The sequence below is a fragment of the Toxorhynchites rutilus genome, chromosome 3 (genome assembly GCF_029784135.1).
Source record: "Toxorhynchites rutilus septentrionalis strain SRP chromosome 3, ASM2978413v1, whole genome shotgun sequence".
Lineage (NCBI taxonomy): Eukaryota > Metazoa > Arthropoda > Insecta > Diptera > Culicidae > Toxorhynchites > Toxorhynchites rutilus.
The window spans coordinates 241,126,288-241,148,128 of record NC_073746.1 but is presented as its reverse complement, the minus strand read 5'-3'; the positions used below and the strand labels follow the sequence as shown (position 1 = coordinate 241,148,128).

Genomic DNA, 21,841 nt, shown 5'->3' with positions numbered 1-21,841 from the left:
CTCACGCAGAGATCACGAGTTCAATTCTCACTCCCGACATTCTTCCAAAAATGCAAGTAAAAGTGACGAACCAGCCCAAATGTGTTGAAAGTCACTATAATAAAGAAAAAAAAAAGAATAATTATTTCATACGGATTAGTTAATTTGAAAATATTGAGTTTAATTATTTTTTTTCCATTCTATGGGTGGGTTTAGACTAGTGATATATTCATGTGAAGAAATATGATGAGATTTATAGAAATCGCATCAACCGTTTACACTGGCGTGAACTTCTATAATGAATATATTCATATTTTCGGTGAATTTATTCACCTGAAGTAGAACTGCATACAACTTTAGTGATTTCTCACCAGTGAGAAATTCACAAGCGTTTACATATGCTGAATTTATTCAAGTTATATATACCTCGAATAAGTGTATCATATTTATTCTCACCCGTTTACATCTATTTTCACGTGAATAAATCCATCTATAGCTATAGATCTCCCTAATGTAAACCCGCCATAAAATATGTTTATTTCACCTGAGAATCCATTACAATTCTCACACAATACCATAATTTGATGCCTGTTTCGGAACAAACCTTGCTTTCCGATCAATGTTGCACTAAAGTTTTTATAAAGTGTAAAGAAATCTATGCTACTTTTTAATCCGGGCAAACAAAAATATACATATATACAGATCGTACAGGAGAAAGCAGGACAGAGATAGCGGTGAAGCAGAATTCATCTACTGGAATCATTGTGTGTGTACGGTCTTAACATCATATCTTCTCTTTTCTGCTACTGTATGTGTTTACGCTCCTACGTGGTCAACTTACGTGTGCGAAGAAAAGTGTAATTTTGTCACTCGCTGTTCGATCATTGCATCCGTTCCCGACGTTTTTGTGTGTTCATTGGTGGTCGCCTCTGCGGTGGAATAGAAGTTGTATTCCCGCATAGCCGGTGGTTTTTTTTCTGTGGACGTGGAAGAGTTTCTTCCAACTCAGTAGGATTCAGCAAAACCTCGAGATAGCTTTGTCCAGCTTTACTCATCATCATCGTCATCCGCGGTGCCGAAAGACGGCGTGAACGAGACTATTGGAAAATGTAAGTGTCTGTTTCTTCTGAACCTGTGTTTTTTTTAATTACTACTAATTCAATGTTAGGTGTGATGCAGGAAAGAAAACGATTAGAAGAGTGAATTAGTTAAGTTAGTTTATGTTTAGTTATCGTGTCTTGTAATTTCTCATGACGACAGATCTCAGAAACTTCTGTCCTGGAGAGACAGCGAGTTGGAAATTGTGAAGCATGATGGCGGCCGTACATGAATTTTTGCCTTTCTCTGTTACCCGTTGTATGAGTAAGCACGATAAATTGCTCGAAAAACTGGACGTATTTAATTTGAGGTTGATTATTACACGATTTGTCCTGCGCTATTTAAGCTAATCAGTGGAACGGATACGGAAAAGCAGTTTTTTGGTCGCAGAGCGACTAAACTAGTAAGCGGCCGGGTTGTAGCTAATTAGGATGTGGGTATGCCGGCGGAAGAAGCGGGGAGAAGCGAATGAACTCTCATACACTCGACTCATAGCCGCACATCGCTAAAGCTAGTCAGCTAGCTAGCTAGGGAATTAGAATGAGTGTGAATGGTGGAATGAGAAAAGCAGAGAAGAGAACCGTCGTCGTCATCATCGGTTTTTTCTTTGTACACGCGATCCCGTCCGGTTATGGGCTATAGCGGTGATCACGATTCGCGTTGAAAAATGTTTTGAAAAAGTGGTCGATTTCCGTGATTCATGGTAATTTAAAATCACTTCAAAATGGTTTTGCTAGATGTGGATGCTGGAATTTTCTTCATATCCATCATGCCTTCGGATCTTCCTTTTTGCTGAAATGTGCTGATAAAATCGTTGAAGATGTCTATATTGCTTTTCAATAGGATAATTACATCTCGTATTATCAATATATGGTTTGGAAAAATATTGATTTCGTTGGTTTTTGTGCATTTCTATATTGTTTAGTAATAAATCATATTTCAACAGTACCCTAACTTGCTTACATTCTGTAGAACAAAAATGCAGAAAAAAATGGATGCCCACTACCATTTGGTTGGGCCAACAACTTAGTGCAAAAATTTTGAACAATCCTGTAATCAGGTGAATGGTTTTAAACATTAGGCATCGGCAAATGAATTTTGCAATTGAAATAATAGACCTCATCTGAGATGTTGAGATGTTGAGAGATAGGTAAATTATAGATAACGGTTGTTTATTACTTCCAAACCTGATGTTGCTTTCAATAGTTGAGGAATGATACAGTTTCGATTTCGCAGATGGTACATTTTGAAAAAATATCACCCAATGATCCACAACTGTTGTGATCCGCGGTTTAATTATTATCTCTTCAAGTGTGGTGAAAATGGGATGAGTTTCCTCATTCCATTATTATTTATTAATTATTATTCATATGTGAGCCATCTTGCTTATAGTCTACATAAAAAATTCTAAAACTATTTTGTGCAAGAGACCTATTTTCCAGAATGAAATGTTATCGCAGATTTTTATAGCCGAACTTGATTAAAAGTTCTACCTATCTATCTATCTTTTTTTTCTTATGCATACAAAAATTCAGTAAATATTAAGTGTTATCAATAATTATTGATACAAATTACTTACAAATGCTTAAGAAGGTGATTAATTAAGATAACAAAAACATTGAAATCACAAGTAAAAGATAAAAAATTCAAAAATTCGGTGTGATGACTGAACCTGGTGACCTTCAACCAACCCATTGTGGTACCTTGAATCAAATTAGCGGATGATTTCTCAAGTTTCAACGAAAATGCAGTAACTATTATTGCAGTAATCAGGAAGTTAACATTTATACTATTAGTATTGTCAATTTCTATACTATTACTATTGTTAATTTTTAAACTATCACTATTGTTAATTTTTATACTATTACTTTTGTTAATTTTTATACTTTTAATGTCGTACTATATATGTCGTTGGTTTCCACTAGGATTGGGCGATCTTGGATCGATTTTCAGAAGATCGATCTCTTCCATTTCGATTTCCGGTTTTTTTTATCGATTCATTGTACCCTAAAAAATCATTAAGATCGATCTTTTTCCTTCGATTATTTCGATCTTAGAGTTTTTTGTTCAATGTACATCGATTTTAATCTCACTACCTGACAAATTTTAAAAACAATTTAAACATTTGGATAGCTTTTGAGGATGTCAAATTAGTGACAGTGAATAGGATTGGGCGAACTTGGATCGATATTTTGCGATCGATCTTTTCCTCCCCGATTTCCAATTTTTTGGATCGAAAAACGTCGCGAAAATCGATCTTTTCTATGCCATCTTTCCTATCTTTTTGATTGTAGGAAACAATTTCACATCTTTCAAGGTTGTCAAATCACTGGTCGTAAATTTAGGAGAAGCACTTTTGAAAGTTTGGTCATTAGAATACAAGTGTTCACAAGTTATATTTACACCATTAAATTCACAATGCTGACAGTGAAAATTGTGACCAGATAGAATGGTTGACATCAGATCCAGCAGAAGCGCTCTTTTCTAGAATTGAGACGGTGCAAGATTACTTTCGACTAAATGCTAAATGGATTATTGTCTGCGGAGATGAATATCAGTTGTTGAATTTCTTATAATAATTTTCAAGTAATTCATTTAATTAAATGATTCCATGACGGTTCAGAATGAATGCATGGAAAATAATTTTTTTTGGGCTTTCAAGTTTTTTTTTGTGACCTTCATTCTGAGAATCAAACTGAAATGCCTCTGGTGTTTGAATAGAAATGTGAATTGTTCATTTCACGTTTAAAGAAAATATAATACTTATATAAAACAAGTAAATAATTTCAGAATCCTTGCTCGGTATATATTGCTGAATTGGCAGCGATATACTGGGCGCTGGACAGCGTCGCCTCACGACCTGTTGAACACTATTACATTGTAACGGACAGTCTTAGCTCTGTCGAAGCTATCCGTTCAATGAGGCCGGAAAAGCACTCGCCGTACTTCCTTGAGAGAATACGAGAAATTTTGAGTGCTTTATCCAGACGCTGTTATGTCATTACCTTTGTCTGGGTCCCCTCACATTGCTCAATTCCGGGTAATGAGAGGGCTGACTCATTGGCAAAGGTAGGTGCAATTGAAGGCGACATTTATCAGCGTCAAATCGCCTTCAATGAATTTTATTCTTTAGTCCGCAAAAATACCATCGCTAACTGGCAACGCAAGTGGAATGAAGATGAATTGGGCCGGTGGTTTCACTCGATTATCCCTAAGGTTAGCCTCAAACCGTGGTTCAAAAGTCTGGACTTGAGTCGGGACTTTATTCGCACCTTCTCCCGACTCATGTCCAATCACTGTTCGTTAGATGCACTACTCTTCCGTTTCAATCTTGCCAGCAGCAATCTCTGCGTTTGTGGCCAAGGTTATCACGACATCGAGCACATTGTTTGGTCGTGCGAGGTGTATCTGGCCGCCAGATCGAATTTAGAAAACTCACTTCGGGCCCGAGGAAGACAGCCCAATGTGCCGGTGAGAGATGTGTTGGCTCGGTTAGACCTTGATTACATGTCCCATATATATGTTTTCCTTAAAGCTATAAATCTTCGTGTGTGATTGTCCCTACATCCTTATACACTCCTTTCCCTCCCTCGCGGGTAATTCGTCCCCTTGCTATAAATATTAGAATAAGTTGAAATGTAAATACACTATAGATATACGAATAGATTTAAGAAATGAGTGTTCATCAACATTGTTACAATTTCCTTATATCTCATCCTTCTCCTAAAAATATGTCACCCTCCTAAACTCGAGTACACCGCGAGTAATCGGTTTTCCACCTTACTAACCATAGATGTAAGAAAAATTGTTTATATATATAGTTTTAAATTATATTTAAGAATTCGGCTCCTTTAAACTTAAGTAACTGAGCCTGTAAAAATAAACGAATTAATAAAAAAAAAAGTAAATAATTTGGAAAAAAGCATTCGATTTTTCAAAAAATCGATTCAGCAAAGATCGATTCTTTGGTACCGATTTAATCAGTGAATCGATCCCTGCGTCGTTGAGAAAATCGATTCATCAAGATCGATCTTTTTCTAAAGATCGCCCAATCCTAGTTTCGACGAGTCTTTGAACAAGTCTACAAAGAGGATGCAGATAGATTTCAATGTAAGATTTTGGGATGAAACAGAAGGAGATGGTAAATCGTTACACGACGTCAATGGTCTTGGGACGTTTTCAAGCACCAAAGATCAACTTGCAGCTTTTGGAGAAGTCCAGGGAATTACTTAGCTTTGGAAGGATAGCATCAATAAAAACGTTGAGCTAATTAATTCGACTAATTAGAAATTTTCATTCTCTTTGTCTAGAAAACAAGTAAAATAATAAAAAAGAAGATTTTGCGTCACATGAATCAAAGTTAATGAAAAGGCTAAGGGAAGTAGAGGCGAAATCTCTGAAGGGGTGGAACGAAGAAATAGATTGCAAGATGAAGCATTTCGTTAAAATCATAACAGTTTCAATAAATTGAGCCGCATCAAAATAAAAATGACTCATTCTGTACAAACCTATGAGACTCTTTCAAGATTATTTCCATATCTCTAACTGATTCTTTTAAATCATTTACGACACTTTTCAGTCGTCGTTTAACTCAATTAAAAATCCTAAACAATTCGTATCGACAGACGTTCTTAAATTTCACTGTTTAAGTTAACTAAATGTTTAGTAACTACAGCTAAAGTACTAGTAGAGAATTCATCTGGAATTTTTCTGAAATATTAGTGGAAAATCAGGGAATATCGGGTTTTTTTTTGGATTTTGAGTCGACACCCAGAAAATATTAGTCTTTCTTATAACAAATTGGTTCACGTAAAATATCTTGAAAGTTTCAAATATGAATTTGGGGAAATTAATAGGGGTCGATTTTAATACCTCGTTGGCATAGAGTTTGCATTTTTAGTTCTTTATAGCGTTATCCGCAATTTTCATTATGCCCGGTAACTTTGCCAGGCTATTTCGCGGATAATCTGGGTTCTACTGTAAAACACAAAAAAAAATTTAGACTTTTCTACAGTATTATTTTGATAAAAGAACATGCAATGTGATGTAGACAAAAACACCGTTCGATTGAATTTCCTACAGGACAACGAAAAAAATGCAGTTTTTACCAATGTTCAATTTTTCCTTTTTTTCGCGGAAAATTGAAGATTGTGAAAAATATTTCTTGAAATATTTATTCGTTCGGTTTTATTCGTCTTTATTTCAATAGTCGACCCTATTTCGACGAAAATTTTATAAATTTAAATGTCTCCAAGAAGCCTAAGTGTTTGTTAACAATCAATCAAATGAACACAAAGTATCGATAGCATGTATGACACAGTAATAATGCGTGATATTCTTTTTCAAACAAACTGAGTTCCTAAATGCGGGTGATATCGTCGACTTATTATTTTATTGAATCTTATAGCTTTACCTCGTATTAGTTTGGGGGTTTCAGTCGATTTAACATTCCGGTCATTTTTGCAGGAAATGATCCAGCTGCACACACTTAACGCGACTTCTAATTCAATAGATGCCGGTCAATTTACCTATACTGATAGAATTCCGCCATCTCTAATCAATTTGATCTTTCGAAGGCTATAAACGCTGTTGACTCTGGTGCAACTGTCCAAATATTTTCGAGCTCATATCACTTGAGAATTGGGAAATATTAGTGATCCTATCGGTAGTATCAATACTGCATAGTTTTCAAAACACCCGTTCCCGATGTGTCATAAAATGCCCACGACGATGATCTCAACCGAACGCGTTCGAAATTCAAGTGTATGACAAAATACACCATACTGAAACAACACAAGAAAGGTCACCAACAAGAACGCGGAAGCAGAAGTAAAAAGATTGCTCCTAGTGCATTGCGTTCGGTTAACAATCCATTGAATGTTTTTGGCCAATTGCATCATTCTCACGCACACGTTCACCCCTGAGCTCCGACACTACTGTTGGCACTGCAATGAAGTATGTATAGAAATTCAATTATTAAACACTGAGCAACGTTATTGTCGTCGAACGTGCGAAAAATTTCGGTAGCGCTCAATTGATTAATTTTGGATATTGCAGTCGTTATTTTCTTATCTGTCTTATATAATTATACCCTGGTAAAGATTCATCAATTCACTTTTCTTTTTCTTCTGTTCCATTCCAGTGACAATTAGCTGAGAGGGATATCCTTTCGTGCGCGTGTGTTGCATTGTAACTAGAAATCGTCACCTGTTCCTGTCCGTGTCGTAAACAAACCATGCAAATATGGATCTGTCCATCTTCGTTGTAATCCTTGTTGGTACATTGGTGTCGCTGTTGGGACTCCATTTCTTCCTGCTAAAACCACTGTCGGGAAAGTCGTTCGAGGAGATGGTGAAGGAGAAGCAAGAAATGCGCGAGAAGATCTTGGGTGCCGCCGGTAGCACAAAGGCGGCTTCCAAGGATAATACAAACAAGAAGGTTAAGAAGGTCAACAAAAAACCGCAGCACCCCAAGCAGAAAGCGTCCGCGGTTGTGAAAGACTCAGACCAGGATTCGGCCGAAGTGGAGAGCGATTCAAATTCATCCGAAAGTCAGATGGAAGAAGAAATTAATCCGCTGACATACGCCTTGAAGAAGACTACTGCTGTATCCGATTTTGTCGAAACCGAAGCGTTTTCATTGAATGACGGCCAGGGAAAGGTAACCTTCGTCAAACCAATAATATTTTGTCACGCCATTATGTTATTATTGCAGAAAAAAGAGAACAAAACCAACCAAGGAAAAAAGAACAAGCAGAAGGGTGGAATTTTACTCAACAAGGCTGAGCCTGTTCTGGTGAAGCAAGATGTGGCCGTCGAGATGAATCATTTCGAGGAGATTCAACCGAAAGATGCTCTTGAGATAGCCCGTCAGCAAGTATGTATAAAGATTTGTTTTCTCTATATTGTGGGTTTGGAAAATAGACATTGGCTTATTTTCGTTTCAGAAAGAGGAGGATACGAAAGTCAAATCTCAACCTAAGGAGCAACGTAAGCACAAGAATAAGGAACACCACAAAACATCACCAAAGAACAGTGGCGTGGAAGAGATTGCTATCACCCCAACGGCTGCTCCTGCTGTCGTGACTGCTGCTACTATCGCTGTACCAACTGAAGCGAAAATTACCGCGAGTGTTGTCAATAAGGAAAAGTCTAGCAAGAAGAAGAAAAATGAGCTCCTCACCCAGCAGCTAGCTGCCGAAGTACAAGACGCGGCTAACGTCCAATCGTTCGTTAACATCCTCGGAAAAGCTGATCTTCCTCGTAACGATATTCAGATTTTGATTGATTTCTTGCTGAACAAACAACAGGACACACTGACTAAGGACCCCTCCGAGTGGAATGATCCGTCAGATCCACTCCAGAAGCTGAAGAAACAGCTGCAGGAGAAGGAAAATCAACTGCAAGAAGAACAGACCGGTGCTGCTGGGTTGCATGCTAAGCTAAAGGAGTTACGCCAGGAGTTGAACAATGAAAAATCTCACAACAGTTCCGCTGCCAAGAACTTCAACGAAGAGATGAATGCTAAAAGGCTGGAAATTCAAAATCTAACCCAACAAATACAACATGTTTCGGACAAGCTCACTGCCGAAAAGCAGACGGTTTCTCATCAATACCAACAACTGCAGGCGAAATATGTTCAGTTGTCCGAGAAACATGCTGCTGCCCAGGAGAGTGCTGCCACAGTGGCTCAATTGAATGACAACTTACAGTTGCTCCAGCACGAGCTGTTGAACAAGAATCAACTACTAAATGAAAAAATACAAATTGAAGAGGTTCGTATTGTTGCATAATGAAGAAAGTGATTGTGAAAGAACTCGCAAAAGGCTGATAAGATAAGACTAACTTTAATTTTGTATGTTTTTTCCCCTCTAGGAAATGCTCAAGAAAAAGACTGAATACGAAATATTGCTACACAATAAGGATGAAATTATCCAACAGCGTACGCATGGTAAGCTTTTCCCACTGATAGTAACTATTTTGGGCTGTTTCGAATCGATTGTGTTTGGCATTGCAGATGTAGCAGCCTACGAAAATGAACTCCAGCAGTTGCGTGTTGTGACTGGCCAGAAGGATGAGCTCGCTAAAACCTGCCAACAGCAGGATTACGAGTTGGAACAGCTCAAAGCCCAACTTGTTGAGCTGCAGGCTAAGCAGAAGCAAGCCGTTGCCGCAGTGGCCGCTGCTGCCGCCGTAAGCAATCAGAACGAGGAGAGCAGTAAGGTCGAAATCCGCAATCTCCAAAATGCCTTAGACTCGAGCAAAACGGAACTCTCCGTGTGCCGCGGTGAACTGTCGGACTGCAAAACGAAGCTAGCCGAGCACGACCAGCAGATGAATGAAGCACGTTTGCGTGAAGAGAACCTCCAGAAGCAGATCGAAGAGCAGAGGACTAAAAACAATGTAAGAGTTAATGATGTTTATATTTTCTATATCATTCCGTCTTGACACTTACAACTTTAAAGCGTTTGGTTTTGAATGAGTCGAGTTAGTGTTCGGATTCACCAGGGTGTTCCTAAGCGGGCATTTTTTTTTTGTAGCCAGCATAGAAAATCATGAGCATTGAAATCATAACCTGGAATTAAAAATGAAGTGCTCCGCGCGATCCTGCAGCAGTGATTTTAATTGCAAATCGCCAAGAAAGCTTCCGGATGGGTATCCAAATATCGCTTGCCAAAGGAAACTATCCAACGATATCAAATGCCCTGAGCGTGAGCCCTGCTTTATGCTGCTCACGCTCAATTTGTGTTGGTTGGGATAGGGTTGTCAGAGCCCCGGGATCCACTGACCGTACCCAGCGGGCGTTAACTTGAAATGTGCAATGGAATTTATTTCGTCGGTTACAGGTTTTCTTGGAGATTTTTAATAGCTAGTTCTATGCCATTTGTTTCCATCCGATCCTTGTTGGTAACAGTAACGTCTTTCTTTGGTATAACAATTTCCTTATTCTTCTTGATCAGCCTGTTGCCGTTGGGTTATGACTTGTTGATTTGTTACTGTTTTCACCGTTTTGTCAGCCTGATTCTAACTCTCTACCCGATGCGGCATAGGATTTAGCCACATTTCCTTCGGCTCTTCATCTCCGTTTTTGACGTATTTTTGCGTCCTTCAGCACGCCCAGCCCAGCCTTCCTTTGAATCGATTTACTATGTTCCTGAAGAGGAATAATCTGATGAATGTTTGACCGGCTGTAATCAATTGCGACAAATTGTTTCCATCAGAGATTGATGACAGTATGCAAGCAGCTTTTCTTGTCTCCAGATACTACTCGGCCCAATTCGCGATCAGGCTCTTCACACCATCTGTTGACTAATGGCAAGGATCGCCAAACACAAAAATTACTCGATCAATTTCACTCCACCCGTCACCAGCCAGAACTTAACTGATCAGTAGTGATAGTGATATTTGAGCCCCCCCGGCATCACTCATCGTGATCTGACGTCAACCGAATGCCCTGCTTGCCGGGACCCGTTAGTGCGGACGATACATTCCCACCCTTACTGGCGGATAATCCTCGGGTGTCGGGGAAGATTAGCTTCCGTTGCACGAGAGTTTTGGAAAACCGGAAGCGCAATGACATCTACGTCGTATTCGTATAAGATCCGATCATCTTGCCGCTAAAGTCACTCCTGATCACATCACTATAACGCATGAAGACGCAGACTAGGAGATTTTGCACCAGCTATGGCTGGACATTCCGAGTTCCAAGCCAATTCCAACATGTCTCCTCTGCTGCCTCTGGATGGCCAACCCTCTCTCATCCTGTGGTCGTCGGCGGAGTTCCACCGAAAATCTTCGTAGCCGGTAGCGCAACATTTCTAACCAACTGGCCTAACGAGGTCAGCCCATCAACAAAACCAGAAAATTTGTCATGTAGTGGAACATCAATGGACCAGGTATGATAACCGAGATCTGTGTCCGTTGATCATTGCGATCCAAGAAGTAAATCGAGTAATACCAACGAAAAATCCTGGAATGTAAATTTCTCTGGCCCCGTTCTTTAACACTCCGTTGCTTTGGGTGTCAAGAGGAACATTTCACTTTTGTGGAAACAGATTGGTTCCGACCTACCGATAATAGCAGTTGAAATCGAGGCCCCTATTCTGGTAACCATCATCTGTATCTACTCGTCGTATGGCAGAATCCTAGAATTAAGACAGAAACTACTTGAGGCGCTAGAAGGCTTGAAAAGCCCCAAAATCATTCTGGGGGTCTTCAACGCTCACCAACGCAACTGGGGAATGCAAACGCCAGACCTTAGGGGGAATATCATCGCCGATCTCTTGGAGGTGCTGGAGCTCTCGGTCCTTAACGACGACACGGATACCTTGTTCGCAGCAAGACAGCCAACGATGTTCCGGCAGCCAGTTTAAAATTGGTGGGTAGACTGAGGCCGACGAGCTACATGGCCGTGATCGTTATCCGATCTCCATGGCACTCAACGCTCCGCCGCCGCAAATCACTCACAGACCGAAATGGACGAAGCTGACTGGGCAGCCTACAAAATATTCTCCGACTTCTTGATTGCCAGAGTCATCTCGACTACCATTGCAAAATTTGACGAGATGATCATGGAAGCGGAAGAATCTACGATTCAAAAAACCAAAATCATCCAGGTAAGAGACTGCACTAGTGATCCGAGGGCATCAAAAGAGAGATTCGGAAGCGGAGGAAGTTCCTGCGCGCGGCTGAGCGAATACCGATCGATGGCTTGGGGAAGGAAACTGCCATGAACAAATGTCGAGCGTTGCACATAAGTATGAGACGGAATGATCATGAAGGCGAAGGTGGACAATTGGATTGGTTTCCTGGAATCCATAATCCTATCCTGCAAGCGAATGACACGACCTACAACGATCCCGTCGACACAGAATTTCTGAATACAATTCTGAGTTCATCCGTCGAGAAAAAGCGGACACGAACGCAGTCAATCGATTCGTGGTTCCGAACGACCGGGTTGGAAAATCGTTAAACAAAACTTCTCTATCGAAGAACTCACCGTCGCGCTGCTATCCACCAAAGGGGAATCAGCTAGTTCTGATTGCATCGATTATCAGATGATCAAACAGTTACTCCTGTCAGGTCATATCACTCTTCTCGGCATCTTTAATGACCTCTTGTAGAAGCAGGACTTCCAGCAGAATGGAAACATAGTATTGTGATACCCATCTCCAAAATCGGACAGAACAGCTGCTCCGTTAAAAGGTACCGTCCAACATCGTAGACCTCCTGTACATCAAAGGCCCTGAAGAGAATGGCGAACCGACGGCTCACAACTTGCTTGACTGAAAATAAGTTGAGAGCTCTGGGAGTGGTGGTTAACTTTAATCTGATTTTTCAGCACCATTTCGGGGAAGGTGAAGAAGAGCTGTTGCATTCGATTAAACTTTTTAAAACCATCGTCAAAGCCATCGTCAAAAGCCGCTTCACCTATGGTCTCGAATTGTCGTGCCTGGCCAGAGATAATTTTCTTAAAAACTCTATCACCGATTTATAATAATGCACTGTGGATTATCACTGGCCTGCTACCATCAACTGTTCCAAATATATGCAAGAAGTTGGTTTCGGGATAAGTGACCACAATGGTTGTATGATCTCCAGCAAAAAAATTCGCCGACATCTGTCGGGTGTTCTCAGCCAAATCAGCCGGAATGTTTCAAGCTACACGATTTCGTCGACCAAGACTTGGCTATCGATGTAATCAGTGCAACCGGATCCAAGATGGGTACATGGGTACAAGTCACTAGAAAATATTTGTTGCCGGATACCGTTCTCATGTGGGTCGTCGGACTTAATGGCATAGCCGGCAATGAAGCGGCCGATCGCTTCGCCGGAATCGGTCCCTTTGGACAGCTTCTAACGTGTGAAGTGTCGCTTGACGACCTCAAATTATGGATTACGAACACGTTCCACACTTTTTGGGCGGGAAAATGGATCGCCGAGGCGAGGCTGTTCCTCCGAACAATTAAATGCTCTACAACTAGGTTCGATGTCATGAAGGCAATGAGGGAGCAGCGAATCCTGTCCCGACTTAGAACCGACCACTGCAATACGCATGCTTCGGTCGCAATAGATCACCTTTAGCGACGGTCAGTTCACAATTCACTTCATCCTACCAGTGGGGAAGCTACATTCTATCGATCGGGTACAGGATCACCAGCAGCTGGATTGATGTTCCGGATTTATAGGATTTAGCCACATTTCCTATATTTTCTATATCATTCCATGGGATGTTTCTATTATAGAGGCTTCATTGGGCTTTTATTTATAGATGCTTTAATCTACGAAGTTTTTTCGCCTCTAGACCGGCTTCTAATTTTAAACTAATCAGCTGTATGAACTTTCAATCAAAGCAGTCGCGTGAAATTGTCCTATATTTTATGTACTACTAGCTGACCCGGCAAACGTTGTTCTGCCATATAATGTATATCTAGAGAATATTCTGGTTGGTAAAAACAACGAATATACTTCAAGAGAGTTTGTATGTTATCGCACGAAAAATATATGGACGACGTAGATCTGATCAGCCGTTCTCCCGTGATGATGAGTTATACGTACGTGGGAAAAACTCTCTTTTCTATATATAAATCTGCATAGTAATTTTTTCCAATCATCTCAAATATTTTCCAAAGTACTCTATCATTCTAATTTGGGTCAAGACAAACTCACAAAATATATGGACGACGTGGATCTGATCAGCCGTTCTTCCGTGATGATGAATTATACGTACGTGGGAAAAACTCTCTTTTATATATAAAGATACTGGCCAGCTTCCACGGAATATGCGCAATTCGTCTTGATAGATATATTTCATCATATTCATCTATATCTTGGATGTACGATTTCTTAGCAACAGCCCAAATAATCTATTCAAACATTATTGAACATATGTTTATTAGATAATTTTTACATTTTTCTTTATTTCCGCTTCACCTTCCAACCTTCAACAATCCATCATCATTTCCGCTTCCCTAAAACACAACAAAAATATACTGCCGCTGCTCTTTGGAACCGAAACTATTCGTGTTCCAATTAACCCGTTTTTCTGCTGGTTGGGCCGAGTTAGGATTTACGCGTGAAGAACTGGAAGTTGATAGACGCGTTGCGAGATGCCGAAAATAACACCAACGGTAGCACTAACCCAAACCATAGTAGTAAAGTTGTAAGTTTCAAGTGCACTTGTAATTTATGTTCATGCGATCAAGGATCTAAATGGTGTTTTTTTTCTCCGTTCGATTGCTCGTAGGAGTTGGAGGCTGCCAGCAAAGTCGCCAACCATATCATCGAACCAGCACCACCCACTGTAGACATCGACAAAGTGATCCTGGAGGAACAGACCCGGACCAAGGATCTACTGATCAAACTGCTTCCAGCGGAGATTGTCTCTGCACTGCCACTAGACGCAACCAACTTCCACAGTTGGCTCGAGTCCACTGTCATCTGCATTCGGGAGCAGCAGGAAAGTGTTCGAATTTCCAATAGCAACAGCAGTAAAAGCGCCGAGGTGACACACCTCAACAACAGCAGCATTAGCAGTACCAGTAAGAGTAGTAATAGTGCTAACAGTAATAGCAATTCGCATCCAAACAATGACGAGGGCAGCAACAGCAGTAGTAAGAATGGTGCCCCCGAACTAGATTCCTACGAGGATCAGCAGGTGTTGGTGCTGAGGAACGAGCAGCTGCAGAAGACTGTCGATCAATATAAGACAATTATAGCCGACACCGTAAGTAAAACATCGTAATTCAAAGTATGCAGGGGCAAGCGTTTTCTGATGCATGTGTATGTTTATTTTCACTAGGAAATTATGCTGAAAAATCTTGAATCGAAAGTGATTGAACAGGATGTTCACTGGCGTTCGGTGGTGCAAGCGAAAGACAAAGAACTAAATCTGCTCAAATCCGCCGGTGCGCTCCAGTAGTACACGCAGCAATAACAACCTAACGCTAGTAATAACAACAACTGGTCTATCTTGCGGACCGGAACGAGAGAAGAACAAAGGACGATCGAGAGATGATAGCACATAGTGTATGAGAAATATCGTCAGTCATCGGTGTCTGGAGGTAAGCTTCTGATATATTTTTTTGTTTCATTGGAGTTTTATTTTTACAAACTATACTAAAAACTGTATTTGACGTTTTTGACGCGAAACAAAATTACTAATGTGTCAAAGCGGTTCTGTTTTCCCGTGCCCCGGTTTGATTCACTTACCGCTGGAGCCATCTTTTGAAGAAGAGCGGAAACTTAACTTTATATAAAAATGTCGAAGATATAATATATATTTAGTATTGAAAAAATATATTTAATATTGAAAAAAATCGCACGACACTACTGTTGGAAATGGTGTTGGAAATAACAGTTACGGATCTACCGTTTATTGGGAGACTTATCCCACTTCTTGACAAGGCGGACTTGGCTTCGGGATAGTTACTGTCAGGGCCTTACAATTTCACTGCAATTGACACATCGTTACTCTATTTTGAGCCTATCGCCTTTCAAATTCAGGCAGCAAAATCCTGTAGGTTTAAAATAGCGCTACTCTCTCTCTCCATGCTCAATAGAGAAAATATCATTTCACCATCATACACTCTCGTTTCATTTCACATTCATTTCCTTCATTTTTCACACTGAAGCGAAGTTATCGAATCGTCAAATGAAACTGAAAGGTTCTTATATCAAATTAAAGTGTCTTATTTCGAAGGAAAATTTCGTTGGAGCTCGAACCGTACCACTGAAACTGATGAAAATGACGACGTGAAAGAATGTGCAGTATGCTAGCAGGCGTAATCAGTTGTCGGCGCTGATTGTAAGACTAATATGCCCTCATATGCTTATTTTTTTTTTTTTTTGAAAAACGGTCCGGGAAAATTCAGTTAGGAGAAATGAAATCGAACGAAACTTACAATTGAAGGCAGTGATCGTCCTTTCTTATGTGAAACTGAAAATGACATAAAGCCCATTCAAATGACAATGAATAGGGCAGTTTCAATCGTAAAGTGAAAACGTTTTCATATTTTAGTTTCAAAACTGTTCAAGCCCTGGTTCCAGTTCCAGAGAGAACGACTGGAATAATTCTTGTGATCTCCCTTATCCCCAGTGTTTGCCAAATGATCCACTCATTGAAAAAATCGCTTTCGTTCGTTCAAATATGATCTTTCAGGAAACATTTCCCCCAGCGGTATTCTTTTGTTGTTATGTGTTGCAAATCACAACACAAAAGAGAACGAGACAACTCTGCATCGGTTCGCACTTTATTGCACACCAGCATGCAAGCAAAGCTATCATATACGCTTTTGGTCAGAAAGCTTATTTTCTTCTTTGCCTCTAACATATGCATATCGACCTCTCCATGCATCATGAAACAGCAGGATCATACGGACCACGCAAAGCGAAAGATTCATATTCAGCTAATGTAGCAGATCCTGATTTTTAAGTCTCAGAGAGTGCAAACTATATGATTATTTAGCTAGATAGAGGCTAAGGGAAGGGTAGTCAGATTATATTTTCCATTTTTAACGCCGCTATCCCTTGAAATATGTATATTCATATAGACCGCATAGTTTTACTAGCAACACCGCTCCAGTGAGAAGCAAAAACTCTCGCGTTTTATCTCTTTTCCCATTAGCTGCTCTCCGCAAATGGTGACTGAATGATGACGTAATTTTTCTTGTATCATTTATTGCTTTGCACTTTTCTGTGCAGTGGGTTTCGCTATAGTAAAATGGGTCGATATATGCTGTTCAAACTTGTATGCAGGCTTCGAAAATGGTATGCGATGTTTGATACAGATCGGATATGCAATCAACAGTCTTCGTTCCTCTCTTAGTTTAATCACTAAATATTACACAAGTGATTACTGACATTCATACAAGTATCTGAATGATCCTCTCATATTTGGTTATATGTTCGTGAGAGTTTACTTGCATGACACATTGTGTATCATTCGATTTTGATCGAAATCCAAACACTGCTTAGCCCTCACAATTCTTTGAGTTCTACGGCCAATGGTTGGTTATCGAAAATTTTGCGACCGTGGGTCTCTTCCAGATTTTGGTTCAGTGGTATAGTGACATCGATGATAGTGACTTGTCGGTCGCCCTTGTCATACTCCATAATATCTGGACGGTTGTGATGGATCGAGAGGTCCGTCAGAACAGTGCGATCCCAGTACAGCTTAAAAACGGTCGTTTTCCAGGGCAAGTGCAGGCGAGTACCGGTAGTGGGGTACGTTGTTTTCCAATAGACCACATTGGAACGCCAGTTGTCTATGGGCAATGCAGGCCCCTTTGTTGAGGTGCTCGGTGTAGACTGCATTGGTCAAAGCGAGACAGCCTCCCATAATGTATTCTATATTATTCCTGTTTGATGGCACATCCGTCAAATGCCAGACATACCGCTCACAGTCTCTTGTCGACATTATCCTGTCCTAGATGGCTATCATGTACACCGCTTTCGCCTAGTGCAGAGCGCTGTATCCTCTGTCAGCGGCGTAGACAGATCGATATAACGCGTTTTGAATGGCGCGTAGTATTCGCGCAGTTGTTGTACTTGAGCAACACACAGTGCAGAAAATATCGACAATTCCAAGTCCCCCTTCTTTGCGTGGTAGAGTCAATCACTCCAGTGCCGGTTGAGGATGGTGCATTCCGGCCTCTTTGAATGCTTCTCTCATCTTCCTCTCAAGGTCTTCTAGGTCAGTTTTGTTCCACTTGATCACTCTAAAATTGGAGGTTAGCGGGGGAACCGCGAATGTGTTGATCGCGCATATTTTCGACAAAGACAGACAAACCCATAGCGGGCTGAAAGAGTCGCCCTGGAATATACCCCTCTTTATCTGCAGCGTTCTAGACTGCAACACATTTTCCCCATCACTGAGGTGCAGAGCTCCATTCGAGGGAGATCGCTCATGTCCGCGCGGATCGCGGCGCGTTTCATGAATCTATTCATGGCTGATGTCCACATGATCCTTCACCCACAACCGTGGACGATTGTCGTCTGGCAGTCGCAATACGCCTCATAGGCGTAGCGTTTCGTGGGTGATGTTGGCTGCTGCTTCCGTGTGGCGGTAACCCTTCGGGTTGAGCCCGGCTGGTGGCTCGCTCTTGCACCTCGCCCTCCATAGTTATAGCGCTCTCTGACTCGCTCGCACCCACTCACTTAGTCACTCTCGACACCCGATCTCGGAGCCACAACCAGGTGTTCGTTTCCAGTGCACGCCCGATCAAATAAAATATCATCATATGATCTACGTGGAGGCGTGAGGTAGTGGCATTCGGGACCAACGGGCAGGCTCGTACCCTTGGTGATCCCCATTTGAGAACCTTTAAACTTTTTTTGTTTTTTGTTTTTATATTTATTTTATTATTTCGCTAATTAATTTCCTGCTATTCATAGACAACAATAGAGTAGAAGCACATCATTGGTTTATTTCCCCCTTGCGTTCAGACTGGTCAAACAAAGGTACTGAATCAATGAAAGCGAACATTTTGTCGCAATTAAAAAAAATTGCTTGAGCATTCTTCTTTCCATGCTTCCCTGAAATGAAGACCACTCGTGTTATTGTTTTCCTAATCTGGTTGTGTTACATCTCTACCATTTTTTCTTTTCTATCTATATTTATATAATATGCAAGCTATTGTGAAGAGCACTAACAGTCGTCCTCGATGCGATAGAGAAAGTTTCTCAGACATCTGATTTGGTATTTTGTTGTTTTCTGAACGCAGATTTTTTTCATTGACGACACACACTCCACTCACGTTTGTTTCAAACGCAAAGCAAACCACGGGCGAACGGATGAAAGAGAGGCATCCATCGAGCAATGCGTACTCTGGAAGGGCGACACTTCCTGGTTAGGATATAGCTACTAAACGAATGATGAGAACAAAAAAGAAAAACAATTGTGTAAAAATGTGTTAGGATCAGATAAGAGTACCAGAATGAATAATCCAGTAATCATTTGTAGAATATTATATCAAATTGCATTTTGTTTTGCTGTTGCCAACAACTATTATATGTTTCTTGAGTAACTATTATCATTATTATTATTTAAAATACGATATCTGCAATCAGAGAAAGGCGTTTTTATTTGATTTATTTCCATCGGAGCAGGATATGTAACTGGTAGACTAAGTCGAATGTAGACGAATATACTCCCCCTCCTCAGATGGCGATGATAGCAATCTGTGTATAGATTGATAATTGGGCTCAGAAGTTAGACAACCTCTATTAGAACACTGCTCGAATGAATCAATTGTGAGATAAAAAAATGTGTATTCCAATCTGCAGCAATTTTTGTTTTAATCGTATTCCTCAGACTGTCATTTTGGTATATACTCCTGCTTCGTCGTCCAACCCTTAGAAACCCGGAAGTGAATGATGAGATGGGCTGTCGCTATCGTCCATACGTCGATGTATCTTCTGAGTTAGAACAACAAACAGTGAATTTAAGCAAATATCCTAAACTAAGATGGAAGCATAAATCTCAAGCAAGCAATCAATGCTATTCCTTTCGGTTATACAATTGTAATATAAAAAAAGAACAGATTAATTAAATATCTATAATACCACAAAACTGTACTCCATTATACAATAATCCTAAGTTGTAAGTCACCGTTAACCTTAGTTGTGCGTTGTACGACTATACTATCAGAGAACCGTGTTCCGCCTAAGGGTGCCTGTTCACAGTTCTTATTTATTTTCCAGAAATATTTTATCTGACAGATTGAATTAACCCCAGCTATCGAATGTCGAGCTGAAGAATTTAAAAAAAAATGCGTCACTAAAAAGACATGTGAAATATTATTTTTATAAATAAAAGAAAAATAGAAGTATAAAATTTAAATACTAGATATACACATATATAATACTTCTAGGAGAAAGATTACTGAAAATTACATTGAGAGGAACCGAAATGCGCGCAAACGAATGCTAGTGCGAGAATGAATAAATCTAAAAAAGGCTCAGTAAGAAAAGAACTCCGTTTTTGGAATATAAATTGATGAGCATTATGGTTGATAAAAACCTAAATCGTATGAAGAATACAAAATATTGTTATTTTCTTCCAACACAAGGGGGTATTATGACACGAATACATGAGTTCTAACGCAAAGTCGTATTTGTGTTTTAATTAATCCGAAACAATCAAATGTTATAGCGGCTTCGTTTTTGAAACTGAGTTAGTCCCAAACTGACTGTAATAAAAAAACGTTTTCGGATTCCCGAATGAGGCGGTTTGTTGGTGTGCGTTATATAGTCTGATTTGTTTATATTTGCAATGACCAAGTGCAGTGTAGAATTCAGGGCTTGGAAATATTGAGCTTGTTAAGTAATATTGAAAATATACTTTCATCAGTGTAACGCGTTTATTTTGCTTGTCGATGCTGCTGTCATTCATTCGACGGCAAACAAATTTACAACTGTGTTCATTCAAATTCATTCTGTGCTATCTGAGCTTTCCTTAAAGCTCGAGTCATGACAATTCATTCACATTTATTCATTGCTATTGAATTGTCAGGAATGTTGTGACTGTTCATTTTCAATATCCCGATATATGTGTGATTTTCTCATAGAGTCAGTGCCTTGCTTATTCAGTTATTTTTTAAGTTACTCCGAAAAGGCAAAGCAAATCGGTGGCGCAAGCGGAAATGCAACAAAAGAGCAAGATCTGCATGCACACTCACAGTTAAGGATTACATAGGCTTGGACGGCGAGGAGGCATTCTGCAGACTAGATCCGAGTAGCGAATGCAAACTTCGTCAGCCAAAGCTGAATGTTGGCAATTTCATCCGCTAGTTCTATAGCACAGTTTGATCCGTTTGCAAAAGAAAGCTCGGAATATTCCCATTGCGGTCGTGTCTTAGATACCACCATTTTATGTTCGTGTGTTCAGAATTTGAGTCAAAAATCAAATGTTTGAAATTTGAGTCAAGACGGTATTTTTTTACGTCGGAATTGGAGTCTTTTGAAGCATTTCTGACAAGTGGAATTGGAATTGCATATTCACTGTGTAAAATGGAAGCATTTTAACTGAGACGCAAACCTTGCATGCTTGAACAATTTAATTTCTTGCCACTATTATGAGCCTTCTGTACTTCGTTATCTTCCTCAACGAATTTCTCCGTTTCATCAGTGTCCGAGAACGATGCTGATAGTGAATGAACTGGTATATTAATATCATTGAATGGCAAAACTAGGGATATTTTATTTTGCTCACATTCCGTGAACGCAGAACAGAACGAAAAAGAGAATGAGAACAACTGGATGAATCAACTGTGAGTAGCTTGCTGTGATTGTGAGGTTTGGCGTTGGTTCATTTTCGGTATCCCGAATGCAATGGTATAATGATCGAATGTGGTCGGAAATTCAGCTGAAAAGATTGATGTGATACAGATATTTGTAAGCACTGGTAGAATTACAAAAGTGAAATGAATGAAATTTTCTACTTCATGTTGTTTGATTACCTAACACGTGTAGTCTTGACACTCACTTAACCGTTTGTCGATGCATTTCCTGTCTGTTCCCCAAATAATTACCATTATAATATAATCTATATATAAAAATAAAAATGGAGTGATGTCTGTCTGTCTGATTCTTATGGACTCGGAAACTACTGAACCGATCGACATGAACATTGATATGTAGGGGTTTTTGGAGTCGGGGAAGGTTTTCGTAATAGTTTGAGACCCCTCTCCCCTCTCTAAGGGGGTACTGCAATACAAAAGAAACACAAATTTCTAAATTTCTCGAGAATTCATCAAGCAAATGAA

General features: G+C 40.1%; 1 protein-coding gene across 2 annotated transcripts; it reads left to right on the top strand.

Annotated features, from left to right (window-relative positions):
* Positions 1-820: 820 nt before the first annotated feature.
* LOC129776507 (ribosome-binding protein 1) lies at positions 821-20,187 on the top strand. Of its 2 annotated transcripts, XM_055782187.1 has the most exons (10): positions 821-1,088; positions 7,220-7,737; positions 7,792-7,953; positions 8,024-8,851; positions 8,952-9,027; positions 9,094-9,479; positions 14,143-14,238; positions 14,323-14,802; positions 14,878-15,139; positions 18,800-20,187. In XM_055782187.1, the coding sequence occupies exons 2-9, from the start codon at positions 7,321-7,323 to the stop codon at positions 14,995-14,997; spliced, it is 2,565 nt and encodes an 854-aa protein (XP_055638162.1). In that variant the 5' UTR covers positions 821-1,088; positions 7,220-7,320; the 3' UTR covers positions 14,998-15,139; positions 18,800-20,187. The 2 variants fall into 2 exon arrangements, with proteins under 2 accessions (XP_055638162.1, XP_055638163.1); XM_055782188.1 differs by lacking the exon at positions 14,143-14,238 and having other exon boundaries at positions 823-1,088.
* Positions 20,188-21,841: the final 1,654 nt, after the last annotated feature.

What these genes read in the sequence shown, in the direction of transcription:
- LOC129776507 (XM_055782187.1), top strand. Translation starts at nt 7,321, where the DNA reads ATGGATCTGTCCATCTTCGTTGTAATCCTTGTTGGTACATTGGTGTCG. An exon ending in TTGAGATAGCCCGTCAGCAA is followed by an intron (nt 7,954 to 8,023) that starts GTATGTATAAAG and finishes TTTTCGTTTCAG; the next exon opens with AAAGAGGAGGATACGAAAGT. An exon ending in CAAACCATAGTAGTAAAGTT is followed by an intron (nt 14,239 to 14,322) that starts GTAAGTTTCAAG and finishes GATTGCTCGTAG; the next exon opens with GAGTTGGAGGCTGCCAGCAA.